Source organism: Manis pentadactyla, chromosome 2 (assembly GCF_030020395.1).
Source record: "Manis pentadactyla isolate mManPen7 chromosome 2, mManPen7.hap1, whole genome shotgun sequence".
Lineage (NCBI taxonomy): Eukaryota > Metazoa > Chordata > Mammalia > Pholidota > Manidae > Manis > Manis pentadactyla.
The window spans coordinates 182,476,925-182,490,827 of NC_080020.1; the positions used below are offsets into that span (position 1 = coordinate 182,476,925).

The 13,903-nt window shown below is 34.2% G+C and overlaps 1 protein-coding gene across 5 annotated transcripts in view; it reads left to right on the top strand.

Annotated features, from left to right (window-relative positions):
* WDPCP (WD repeat containing planar cell polarity effector) overlaps nt 1-13,903 on the top strand; it is a 429,599-nt gene that overhangs the window by 120,743 nt on the left and 294,953 nt on the right. For all 5 annotated transcript variants that reach the window (XM_036890364.2, XM_036890366.2, XM_036890367.2 and 2 more), the window contains exons 8-9: nt 1,842-1,975; nt 5,461-5,652. In XM_036890364.2, coding sequence (XP_036746259.2) covers nt 1,842-1,975; nt 5,461-5,652 — 326 coding nt within the window. The remainder of the gene's footprint in view (nt 1-1,841; nt 1,976-5,460; nt 5,653-13,903) is intronic.

Here is a 13,903-nt window from a genome sequence, read left to right on the forward strand (position 1 = left end):
TATTGCCAAAGTCCATGAATACTAATTTTTGAGAGAGTCTAGGCAATAATTCCAAATATCAAAAATCAATGCCAAATAACTAGATAAACCTATTAAGTGATACCACAGTAAGTATATAATTGCTAGAGAGCACATAAAAAAATTTTTTTAAGCCAATTCTTGAAAAGGTAGGATACTGACTCTTACTGAGTCCTAAGAGACTCTGTGCTATGCCGACCTACCTGTTTCGTTTAATTCAAAAAGCAATTATAAGATATAAAAAACAACCTTATAAGGTATAGTTATTTCCATTTTATAGATAAGGGAATTGAAGCTGAGATCCTAAGGAAGAGGCCCATGAATGAGATACTAAGGACAGCTAGAAACTGACTGAGCTGAGACTCGAATCCAGGTCCTAGCTGGATAGCCCATTCTCTTTCCATTACACTGTGCTGACTCCTGAAGTTTTAATATTATGTTCTTATATCCAAGGCAGAAATATCTAAGAAACAGATTGCATTATCATTAGAGATTGAAAATTGTCGGTATCTTAAATCAAATGATTGAAGGAAAGTGTGGTTTAGTGGAAAGGACAGAGGTGAGAGTACAGAAATCTTCTGTGTGCTCTCACTAGCTATCTCTGAGTAACTCAGACACAATTTCCTCATCTCAGGGAAAAGCACTGTGTAGGATGGCTATAATTTGCAACATTCCTGATAATAATAAGCAGGGTGTAGGATTTATGGATGCCATTTCCTCTTCTTAAAGGAACTGATGCTAAGGAAGCTTCCCAATGGAAGAGTTTCCATTTTCTTATGTCTGACAATTGACCCCTTTATTAACACTGCAAATGAAATAATGGCTGTGATGATTTTGTTATATTGATGCTTCTCTGTCAGAGTTAAAGGGGACTTCCAACATTATTCCTGTCTCTGAGATATCTTTTTCCACTTGTTTCTTTTATTTATACCCAAAATAATACACTCTCATGAGACTGTGATAACAATGTGATTTCTTGGCAGTTCTCCAGATTATCCTGTAATTGTGTAAATCTACTGTTGGTCACTGCTTACAGATTGGATATGGAAGTAAAAATATAACACATTCAGTAAGTTCTTTATGCCAGGGCCAATATAAAACGTTTCCCAAATTTCTATTATATGTTTTTATCAATAATTTTTGTAACATTAAGTTCTTTTCTGTAACCATGAATGTTATCTATTTGTGTGCTTTAGAAATAAAACTGTAGAAACATTTTTTCTAATCATCATTATTGAATATTAATTTATATAATGTGCATATGGGCGAAATGTTTCATTTCATTCAGCTTGTATTCCCTCAAAAAGAAGGTTCACTGATGAAAAACCTAAAAAATAAAAGGATTGGTCAAGAACACTACTCTGTATCCCCTAATAAGCCCAATTTATACTAAAATGGTTTATATCATATAAACACAGCATTAAAGGCTAAGCACAAATAAAAGTCAATGTTTTCATCTTTACATTCAGGTATGAGTAGTCTTTGTTTTATGCTTTTCTAGCACTACTTCCAAATACGTCTCATTTGGAGTTTGTCCCCAAACATGAGTGTATATTGAAGTAGTCTCAGGAAAAAAGGAAAGGTATCAAATCCATACATGGCTATCTTCATGATTATTATTTATTCCCAATATCTTTAATAAACTTGAAAAATGTCATAATGTTATTTAAGAGACTTTCAATTAGTTATATCAGTTAATGTTTATCTTCTGACAATAGCTTTTGTAATACTTCACTGGAAAAAATGTATTAATCCATTGTTATTTCATTCTAACTTAGTATTTGGTAGTATTATCAAATCTTTGTTTTTCTTCTTTTTTAAAGCTCTTGTCACAGACAGCTTTATCATCTTATCATTTTTGGCACAAAACAAACTGTGTTTTATTCAGTTTACCAAGAAGATGGGTTCTCCTGATTTAAACAAAAGACTGGAAAAACTCTCAGCCTTGGATTATAAGGTAGATATTTCATTTATATAGTCATATTATTAATTATTAAGGTGTGCTAGAGTAGTACATGAGTTGATGTCATGTTCGCTACTTGTAAACATTTCCAGATTTCAGGAAAACCAGAATTATCATAGGATTAAGCTTGATTCAGTAGAAACAATAGCCATCCTAAGTTTTATTTTTTACTCTCATTATGGGGGTCTAATAATGGCATGTTTGGAGCAATTTATATAGGACTTTTGGAAGTCAAAGATGGACAATAGAAAGAAGTCACATATTTGAAAATGGTTTTCTTGCTAGTGGTAGTATGTACACCCTTCTCATTTTCCCCTAAGACCCCATATCATCTTTCTAGGGAAGGATAGCTGCTATGGCTTCCATTTTACAAGAAAAAAAGGAAAGAAGAAGGTACTTTCAAAGGTTAATAGAAAAACTGTAGTAAACAAGGAGTGGAAATACCCACTCCACCCCCATGCCTAACTATAACTGGAGAAAAACACAAAAGGGAAATCTCCTTCATGTGTTTGTGTCTCTCCCTTCACTAACTCCAGGTAATTTGTTTCCTTGTATCAGGAACTTTACATCTGTTAAGGCAGGATTCTTATTTTAAATGATGTGTTTAATTTAAGTTTTGCCACATTACATTTTAACTGCTTGGAAGGCATACTGTCTGCTAGGATGAGTATCTAATACATTTTCCAGGCTGTTTCAGTTCAAGGCCTCTTTTCAGCAATGACTTGTGTTTGCAAGATTGATCCAGCCTCTGTGATGTGGATTTGAGACAGTTCACTGTTCACTGGGAACAGAGCTGATATACAGCTTCCTTAAAAAAGATGCACACTTATGCCGTACCTAGAGTATCTATAATAAGGGCAGAGATTTTTAGAAGTCAGTTTTGTGGCTTGAAACTTTGTGTGTGTGTCTTTTGATAAAGTGGTATTTAACCTAACCTTTTGCCCTTTGGAATTATTTCTGATTTTGATTGAGGTGGTAGTGGTATGGGGAGGATTTAATTTTATTTGGTAGAAACATCTAACCTTATAAAAAAGATTTTTAACATGGAATAAAATATATTAAGTTTTTCATTGTGGTAATAAGCTATAATTTGGTTTTGTTTGTCAGCTTTGTGGAGATCGTGTAGCACTTTGTATAATGTTAATTTTCTTTAACTGGAAATAGTGGTACTCATGTATTATATTTTGGCTAGTAAAAGAATTGGTGCTAGCATTCAATGGAATGTTATTTTCCAGAATGGCTAACTGTAGATTTACTTGAAATGTTGTTTTTTAACTAATACTAGTCTTTAAAATGCACCAATATGCATTAATTCAAAGTACCTAAAGTAAATGTTTTTCATACTGTTAGATAAAATTTTGTATGACTAATTTCTCCATCTTAGATGTAATAAGTAGCTTGATAAAGTCTTCTCATCTGAAGGATACTAGTTAGGCATTAATGAGAAACTGTCAGGATATTATCTTTTCTTATGAAAAAATGTGCAAAAAGGCCTAGTATATGGGCCCTTATATCTTAAGTAAGAGAATTACTTATTTATTCTCTCTGCCTTAGAACTGGAGAACTTAAGAACATGTACTCTCCATGTCATTTCTGTACATTAGAGAAGTAGCCTGTCTCCCTTTTGCAAAGCCAATGGATTTCATTTCCTGATTCAGTATTTAAAATATAATACTTAATAATGAGTAAAAACTGCCATTTGTCCATTGGAAGGGTATTTTAAGAAGTGAGCTCATTTTACTTGCCTTGTTGACCATCATGATAGAATGCTGGTGCCATTAAAACTCATAGGAAACATGAAATTTGAGATAACATACATGATTTACATAATGTGAGGACTGAAAGTTCCAGTCTCTTGTTTTAACTCTATTTCTTCGTCTAGAAATTCGTAACATGTTTACTTGGTAAGTAGGACATAAAAATAATGTGTGTGTATTTTTAAGGACTTAGCATTTCCATTGTGATATTTCTCTCAAGTAAGAAGACAGCTAGTTAAAGTAATGATATTGAGAGCTTAAATATAAAAATTTGCACTTCAAAGCATAAAGTACATCTGTGTTGTCTGTTAATGCCCATTTGGATTTTAAAACAAGGAAATTGTGTAGAGTATTATAATTGTGCTTTTCTTTATAGCTGCACCATAATCTAATTCTTTCAGATTAAAATAATTTTGGCAAAGAAAATTACAGGGTAAATATTCTGAAACTATTGACCTTTACCAAGTTTTCCTGTCTACATGCTAAAAATCCAATTCAATTTATTTAACAGTGAAGGGACAGTGCAAAGAGTTAAATGTTTACCATGAGAGAACAACACTGGTAATTACTTTGATTTCAGTTCCTTTTGATGTGCATTCAGAGGATGAAGAGGTCAATAATATTATGGCCATGCAAATAGAAAAGGGTTCCTTTTGACCATATAAAAAAAAATAGCAGAGGATTATTAAAGCATTAACCTTGATTTTAATGGCCTTGGTTGAGTGGTGAGATCACAATTTGGATGAGCCTGATTATTTACTAAATACAATACATAAATGCAACGGGTTCTTAACACCCATTGCACTCTGGCATTATCGCATTACTGCCATCCTTTGTTGCCTTGCAGACAGGAATATGAAAGCAATCTGTCATGTAGTGAGACCGGCTCCAGAAGCATTTCTCTGATAAGAAGACCCCCTGCCCTTTGCTAGTGTCTGGTCCAGTAGGCTTAGCCATGCGCTTAATCCCCAGAAAGTGGTTCGATTATTGCTGACCAGCAATGGCAAGATAGTTTTTTTTTTTTCTTCCAAGCTATCAACCTTCCATTAATTCCTTAAGCAGAAATACGGTGCAATCTATATTTCCTTGGCATGTGTCACCCAGATGGTGCCGTGCTTATGTTTTCAAATAACCATGTTCCAAAATAACATAGTTTGAATAATAAATTCTACAAATCCTTCCTAAGAAAGTGAAGCATGATTCTCAGAAGCTGCATAAACTTTTACACATGATGCTGTGGCTTATCCCTTTATGCAAAATATATGTGTATATGTCTCATATATTCTTTAAAGTGAATTTGCCTCAAGTTGTTTCTCCTATTATTGTTGTCAGTCACTGTTAACGTGTAATGTCTTAAACAGCAGTCAGCCTGTTGGTCAGCATTACTGAACTTGTCATTTAATATAGCTGGCCTTAAATCCTATGTGTAGGTCGATGCTATCAAGCAGCCATGACTGTACATTTTGGTATTGATTGGGATTGCTACAGCCAATTCCTCCCTAACTCACTTTTCTCCTTTTCCTTTCCTCTGCTAAAAATGGGGAGAATTTTGAACATATGTCTTTTTTATATATGTGTCAAAAGAATTTGGTAATTTCTGACACCTCCTTAAGCACATGTTTAACATGCATATTTACTTGCATTTATCTACATTTACAGATGCTTTAATTTTCATAATACTTTGAGGATTTTGTGATCCTTTTTTTTTTTTTTAACCATTAGATTTCCTATTGTGAAATACCTGGCCCAGTCAACAAGACAACAGAGCGTCATCTAGCTATCAATAGTGTTCAGGATACAGTTGTTTGCTGGTGGCCGCTAGTCAGTGAGGATGCTTGGCCTTGGACTCCCATTTCTTCTGAAAAAGACAGAGGCAATCTGCTGCTCTTGGGTTATACTCAAGGAAGACTGGAGGTAAATCTAAAGCAAATACCTACATTTTATTGAAGAGCAAATAAAACAGATTTGAAAAAATAGTTCTTCTCTTCTGATGTAAGTGTGGATACTTTTTTAAACCTGTAATTAATTTTTCTAGATTTTCAAAGAAGGAAATTGAATATGAAATGCAATCTTTAAAAGTATATTTTGGTAGGATGCACAGACAATTCCAGGCTGGCCGGAGTAGCACAGTAATTAAGAGCACAACCTCGTGGGTTCAAATCCTAACTCTGCCACTACCTAACTCTGTCCTTGAGCAAGTTACTAACCCCTATGTGCTGTGGTTTTGTTATTTGAAAAATAGAGTTAATGAAGGTTAACAAATTAATGCATGTGTTTAGAGAAATACTTACATATAGCAAACTCTCAATCACTGATCACTATTTTGATGCTTGTTAACATCATTATTAGTAGTGTCATTACTGTTTGCTCATGATTTCATGCCTGTCAAGGCTATGTTACCAGTCACCTTCTTTAAACTTCAGTCAGTTAATTAACAAACATTAGTAAAATGTCTATTTTGTACAAGACTCTGTGGTGCCAAACAATAGTTGGGGCAAGGATTTGAAGGAGGGCTATGGAGCAGTGACCTTCTTGGTCTAGTATCTTGGGCAGGAGCACCAAAAGGGTTACTCTAGGAAATGAGGACAATATCTCATCCTATCTGTTCCTGACAATGTTCTATCATCATTTTTTATTGAGAACCTCTTGATATTTTCAGCTTTCATCAGTATTTTGAGTATGAAATTCTGTTGTTTTTCTTTTCTCTTTTTTTTTAAAGCACTCCCCTTCCCCTTTGGTTTTTGCCTGGGTAAAATATTCTGTACAACAGTAACCAACTTATAGTTCAACTTAAAATTTTTTGACTTTATGGTGGTGCAAAAGTGATACACATTCAGTGGAAATTTTACTTCAGATTTTCAATTTAGATCTTTTCCTGGGCTAGTGATATGCACTACAATACTGTCTTGTGTGCTGGGCAGGGGCCAGGAGCTTCAGCTCCCAGTCAGCCATGTGACCATGAAGGTAAACAGCTGATACACTTACTACCATTCTGTACCCACACAGCCATTCTATTTTTCACTTTCAGTATAATATTCAATAAGTTATATGAGATATTCAACACTTTATTATAAAATAGACTTTGTGGTAGATGATTTTGCCCAAGTGTAGGCTAATATAAGTGTTCTGAATACATTTAAGAGAAGCAAGGCTAAGCTATGATGTTCATTAGGATCAGTGTATCAGATGCAGTTTTGACATGATATTTTCAACTTTGAGTGGGTTTATCAGGCTGTAACCCCACTGTAAATCAAGGAAGATCTGTAGTATAATCCTTCATCTCTAAATTTATTATCTTTTAGGCTTTAAGTATTTCTCAGAATTAGTGTTCTGAGATAAAATGAAGTCCAATTTTTCTCTATCCCTACCTGCATTTTTAGTTTTATAAACTTCCAGGCTGTCTTTTAAGACTGAAAACTCATTTTAGATTAAGTAATTAATCTTTTTCTGGAACTTTCCCAATTCTGTTGCAGTAACTAAAACCATTTTTAATGCTTTAGGTATGGATTATATGAGGCTAAGGAAGTGCTTTGTTCCTATTTGCTTCCTGTTCACTCCTGTCATTTTGTTGATCTTGGGTCCAGAAGCTAATTGAGTAAAATACTTCATCAAAATGACATAATGTAATAAAGTTAATTAGAATTATGTTAACTGTCCTGTCTTATAGTAAAAGTAAAAATAATTAAATTAGCCTTTAGTTCTACATTACATAAATTACCTTTATTTGAAGTGAGTACATTATATGAAATTAGAACTATTCTAAAAGGGTAAATATATATATATATATATATATATGGTCTCTATACCTGATCTCCTGGTGTCATCTAGATCATGAGCTTTGGGATGTACAAACCTGGGCTTGACTTTTGGTTGGACTGTATGCTAACTGTGTGACCTTCACCAAGTTTCTTCCCTCTAAACTGCCTGCTTTTAGTGAATTCTGTGTTTCTTGGCCTTGGGTAGGTCACCCACCCTCTCTGACTTTGGTTTCCTAATTTTTAAGATGATAGATTTTTTTTTATATCATTAATGTACAATTACTTGAACATTATGGTTACTAGACTCCCCCCATTATCAAGTCCCCACCACATACCCCATTATAGTCACTGTCCATCAGCATAGTAAGATGCTATAGAATCACTACTTGTCTTCTCTGTGCTATACTGCCTTCCCCGTGCCCCACCCCCAAATTTTGTGTGCTAATCGTAATGCCCCATTTTCCCCCTTATCCCTCCCTTTGCACCCACCCTCCCCAGTCCCTTTCACCTTGGTAATGGTTAGTCCATTCTTGGTTTCTGTGAGTCTGCTGCTGTTTTTTTCCTTCAGTTTTTTCTTTGTTCTTATACTCCACAGATGAGTGAAATCATTTGACACTTGTCTTTCTCCGTCTCCACTTATCTTTCACTGAGCATAATACCCTCTAGCTACGTCCATGTTGTTGCAAATGATAGGATTTGTTTTCTTCTTATGGTTGAATAATATTCCACTGTGTATATGTACCACATCTTCTTTATCCATTCATCTACTGATGGACACTTAGGTTGCTTCCATATCTTGGCTATTGTAAATAGTGCTGCGATAAACATAGGAGTGCATATGTCTTTTCAAACTGGGCTGCTGCATTCTTAGGGTAAGTTCCTAGGAGTGGAATTCCTGGGTCAAATGGTATTTCTATTTTGAGTTTTTTGAGGAACCTCCATACTGCTTTCCACAATGATTGTACTAGTTTACATTCCCACCAGCAGTGTGGGAGGGTTTCCCTTTCTCCACATCCTCACCAACATTTGTTGTTGTTTGTCTTTTGGATGTTGGCCATCTTAACTGGTGTGAGGTGATATCTCATTGTGGTTTTAATTTTCATTTCTCTGATGATTAGGGATGTGGAGCATCTTTTCATGTGCCTGTTGGCCATCTGAATTTCTTCTTTGGAGAAGTGTCTGTTCAGCTCCTCTGCCCATTTTTTAATTGGCTTATTTGCTTTTTGTTTGTTGAGGTGCATGAGCTCTTTATATAATTTGGATGTCAATCCCTTATCAGATATGTCATTTATGAATATATTCTCCCATACTGTAGGATGTCTTTTTGCTCTACTGATGGTGTCCTTTGCTGTACAGAAGCTTTTTAGTTTGATATAGTCCCACTTGTTCATTTTTGCTTTTGTTTCCTTTGCCCAGGAAGATATGTTCATAAAGAAGTTGCTCATGTTTATGTCCAATAGATTTTTGCCTATATTTTTTTCTAAGAGTTTTATGGTTTCATGACTTACATTCAGGTCTTTGATCCATTTTGAATTTACTTTTGTGTATGGAGTTAGACAATAATCCAGTTTCATTCTCTTGCATGTAGCTGTCCAGTTTTGCCAACACCAGCTGTTGAATAGGCTGTCATTTCCCCATTGTATATCCATGGCTCCTTTATCGTATATTAATTGACCATATATTCTTGAGTTTATATCTGGACTCTATTCTGTTTCACTGGTCTATGGCTCTGTTCTTCTGCCAGTACCAAATTGTCTTGATTACTGTGGTTTTGTAGTAGAGCTTGAAGTCAAGCAGTGTAATTCCACCTGCTTTATTCTTCCTTCTCAGGATTGCTTTTGCTAGTTGGGCTCTTTTGTCATTCCATATGAATTTTAGAACTATTTGCTCTAGTTCATTGAAGAATGCTTTTGGTATTTTGATAGGGATTGCATTGAATCTGTAGATTGTTTGGGCAGGATGGCCATTTTGACAATATTAATTCTTCCTAGCCAAGAACATGGGATGAATTTCCATTTATTAGTGCCCTCTTTAATTTCTCTTAAGAGTGACCTGTAGTTTTCAGGGTATAGGTCTTTCACTTCCTTGGTTAGGTTTATTCCTTAAGATGATAGATTTCAACCAGATAGATCACCTTCAAGTCTCTGACTACTCTAAAACTTGTTCATCTGGATTCTGAAGCACAGAGCTGCTTTAGCCATTGTCTGCTCAAATGCCCTCAGTGGTTACTGAAACTAAACTTGCCCTGAAAAAGCCCACTGTAACTGGCCCAACTGCCCTTTCCAATGCTATTTCCTTAGACAAAACCTATGTTCTAGGTAAATGGTTTATTCACTGCCTCTTTATTTCCCACCACTTGCCTGTATACTTTACTGATATTTCCACCTGAAAGCCCCTCCCCTCTCTGTTTTCACTTCATTCAACAACTACTGAACATGACCATCCTAGTGCTGTGTTTCACATCAGGGGATATAAGTATAAAAATGCCCCTGCCTGTAAGGATCTTATTATCCTCCCAAGAGAGACAAATGTGAAAGGTGTAAGGGCTCTGAAGTGGTAAAGGGTGCTGTGGATAGAAAGGACAGATTGATTCTACTCAGATAGCAAGGAAGGAACATTAAAGCACTTCATGATTTGCTCAGTTATGAGATTGGTATACAATTTTACTTTCTTTTACTATCCTTTCTAAGTTTCATATAAAAGTTGTACTAGCCCAAGGAGTGATTAGACTTTTTCCTTTTCTCCTCTCTGAAACAGTATCAAAAGGAATTATCTGATATTTGAATGCTTGATAAACTCACCTATAAAACTGCCTATGAAAAGACACTGGTGTGGTGTCTTCAAGAAAGGTAGATTTTTAATAATGGTTTCCATTTTTAGTAACTGAAACTTCAAGGATTGTCTGTTTTTCAATAATTCTATTTTTTCCTTGATTCATTTTGCATAACTTGTATTTCTGGAAAATTATCTATTTTATGTAACTTTTGGAATAGGTTTTCACAAAGTTGTATGTGGAATTTGCAGTGATTTTTAATTATTCACTAGTAATTACATAATCTTCCTTTTTTTGATCCTAATATATTAAGGTATATAATCCATTTTTTTGGCAAGTAACTTTTGCCTTGGATTTGGCTCTTTTAGTCCCTCTATCAAAGTTAAACTGCTGGAAAAATTCATAAGGATTTCTTTTTCAGAACCTCATGTGAACTTCTATATGCAAAAGGTGAATATGTTTTATAAGGAATGTCAAGGGAAATAATTGTTTTTTTGTGTGTGTGTGAAGACATAATCTTTATGATCTGTATGACATCTTTTAGAATATCGTGAACTAAAACCACTAGTCTATAAAATTAATTCAGGCATATGTCGTTAAGTTTTTTTGCACTTGAGCTAGTGATCAGAATAAAAGATACAATATACTCTTAATCCTAAAATTCAAACTAAAAAAACCTTATAGGGAAGAACTTTAATGTTTGCATTAGAATTAAAAAAAATAATTTTGCATCCTAGTTCAATCAGCAAAGGTTATATAAGCTTTTATTTGAACAGTGGCAAGATCCTAGAGTAGTGGTTTGCAGCCTTGGCAACACATTACATCACCTGCACAGCTTTCCCAAAGGGGCCCGCCCAGACCAGTCACCTCAGAATCTCAGAGGGGCAGGAGGCATCAGTATGCTTTTACAGGTTCCCTAGGTGATTCGCATATGCATCCAAGTTGAGAACCACTGCTTTACAGCACACTAAAAAAAAAATTTAAGCCATCATTTTTGCATAACAGACCATGGAAAGGATAAAGCCCACATACTGAACCAAATGAGAGTTTTAACCGTAGATTTTAAGTAGAAAATTGGCTTACCAACGAGCCAAAAAAAAAAAAAAAGAAAAGAAAACAAAGGAAACAGAAATAAGCTCTCTGTGACTGAATTATCTGTCTTTAAGAGGAGGAACATTTTTAAATTTATTTTATGGATATTAGAAAACTGCTGGTCTAATTTCACACCACAGAGCTCTAAACAACAGTAAATATCTTAATTAGAAGCATAGAGCACAGAGAGTTATGTAGTCTAGGAAAAAAATTTCTTTTGAAATATATACAGCAGATAGTGTACAGAAAAGAAAATTTTTATCAGTAAATTCATTTAAAAATAGTTTTTAATTGTGTTTGTGTAGATTATCAGATGTAATATGGTAGTCATTTTTATTTAAATTCCATATACTCTTTATCTTTCTTTTGGAAAGTTATTACCATCATCCTAGAACTACTTAATTCATTCACTTTGTCAAAAATGTGATGTGAATAACACGACTTATTCTTCCCTTCCCTTTAAATACGTCCTTTGTATTTGAGCAGGTATTTTAAGCTGTTTGAATTTGATAATGTTTTTTGAGTATGGTGGTAATTTTAAGATATCTTACTCAGAAATGGTCATCTGAATTTGTTTATGTAATTAATCAAGAACACAGAAACAAAACTATTAAACCTTAAAATCTTTGTCAGGGCTAAAGAATGTAACCTTACAAAGATCACTGTTTTTCCCATAAAAAAACTAAAATCTATTTTTGGAATAAGTTAGAAGAGTAGGGAAAGCAAAAGAGTGACCAATTTTAATACAGCAAAATTGTATAAAAGAAACATTCAAGAAGCATTTATAAATGTATTTGACTGAAACACCAAAATATTCATGAAACATCTCTTCCAAAGAAGTGTATATACTGTATTAGCTTTCAATCAGATAGCAAAGACTTTCTATTTTATAGGTGATGGCTTTCCAAAAAATCTCTTTGTTATAAAATACACATAAAGAAAACCACACAGCAAGATGTATAGTTTAATGGGCTGTTAAAGGAAAGTCCTCTGGAACCACGCTCAGGTCAAGAAGTAGAACTTTGCTAGGCACCCAGAAATACCGCCATATACTATGTTATGATCTAAGCTCCTTCCCATTCCCCAAAAGTAACCTCTGTCATGACTTTTAATCACTTTCTTATATACCCATATAATTTTTATCACCTAAATATGCATCCCAAAAACTGTAGTTTAATATTACCTATTTAAAACACTTAAATATATCTCTTGAATTACTTTTAGTCTGCAAGTTCCCCCTCCCTTCCTTTCTTTTCCTAAACATTTATCTGTTGAAACTACAGTGTCCCACAGTCTGGATTTTGTTGTTTGCATAATTATGCTGCAGTTCAATATGTTGTTCTATCTTTTGAAAATTCTACTACTCAGTCAGTTTCGGCAAGACTCTATGGAATGGTGTGTTCTTTTGTCAGAAGGCACATAATGTCAGGTTCTCTCTACTTTGTTGTCTCTCATCTTTGATGTTAGCAGCTATTGATGCTCAATGCCTAGGTCCATTAACTCATTAGGGTTGCAAAATGGTGATACTCCAGTTATAATTATTTTTTCATTTATTAATTGGGATACTTTTATAATGAGATACTTCACACACTTCCTATTTGTTCTCCCAGCGGTTGAATTCATATAGTGTAATCAAGATAAACATATGTTTCTTTTATTTATCAGTTTTCAAGATGATGAATTGGTTTTCTATTGCTCTGTGAAAATAACCAATTAGTTTTTGTTTTTTAAACAGCATTAACTCGTGAATTTAAATATATTTGACCCAGTGAGTTCCAGAAATTGTAATTATTCTTTTATAAGCATAGATTGTCTCATCTTGTCCCAGTGGGAGCCCTTTCAAGTTGGTGCCACTTTTTGTCATGACCTTGGTAGTCTTGGGTAACTTCCTTGCTATCTGGTATGACAGTATGGAAATCATCTTGTGTATTTCCTGCCCCAGACCTGGAATTAGCCATTTCTTAAGTAAGCTCTGCTTTCTTTTAACGGAAAATGTATTTTTAAGCCCAAATTTGAGAGTAAAGTTGTTTGTTATTGGGTTGGTCATTGTCTCTAGATTTCTTTAGTAGAGTAAGCTAGAGATTTTGTAAGTATATGTATTCCGACTGTGTTCATATTGATACTTCAAATTCAAATTCATGATTAGAGGATTTTTAATTTAACCTTTTCTATAACACAAATGTATCTCTGCTTTTCCGTATCAAAAATCCTGTTTTGTGGGGATACACAGGCTGAATTATAATATTCCATGATTATTTACTGTATCCCACAGTACACACCTAATAGTCACAGAACAAACTAATACTAGCATTACTGTAAATTATGGCTAACATTCAAAAACATTTTGCCTATGTTTTTCTCATTTCTCCTCCTTCCATTTTTAAATAGTTGTGCTTTATTTACATTATTGGAGCATATAGTCATTATATACACTGCTCTCTCTTTTTAATCATCATCTAGTTACCCATGGGCTTTTGTTTTTGCTATTTAATTGAACTATGTCATTCATGTGGGGATTTACAGAGATTCAAAAACTACACTT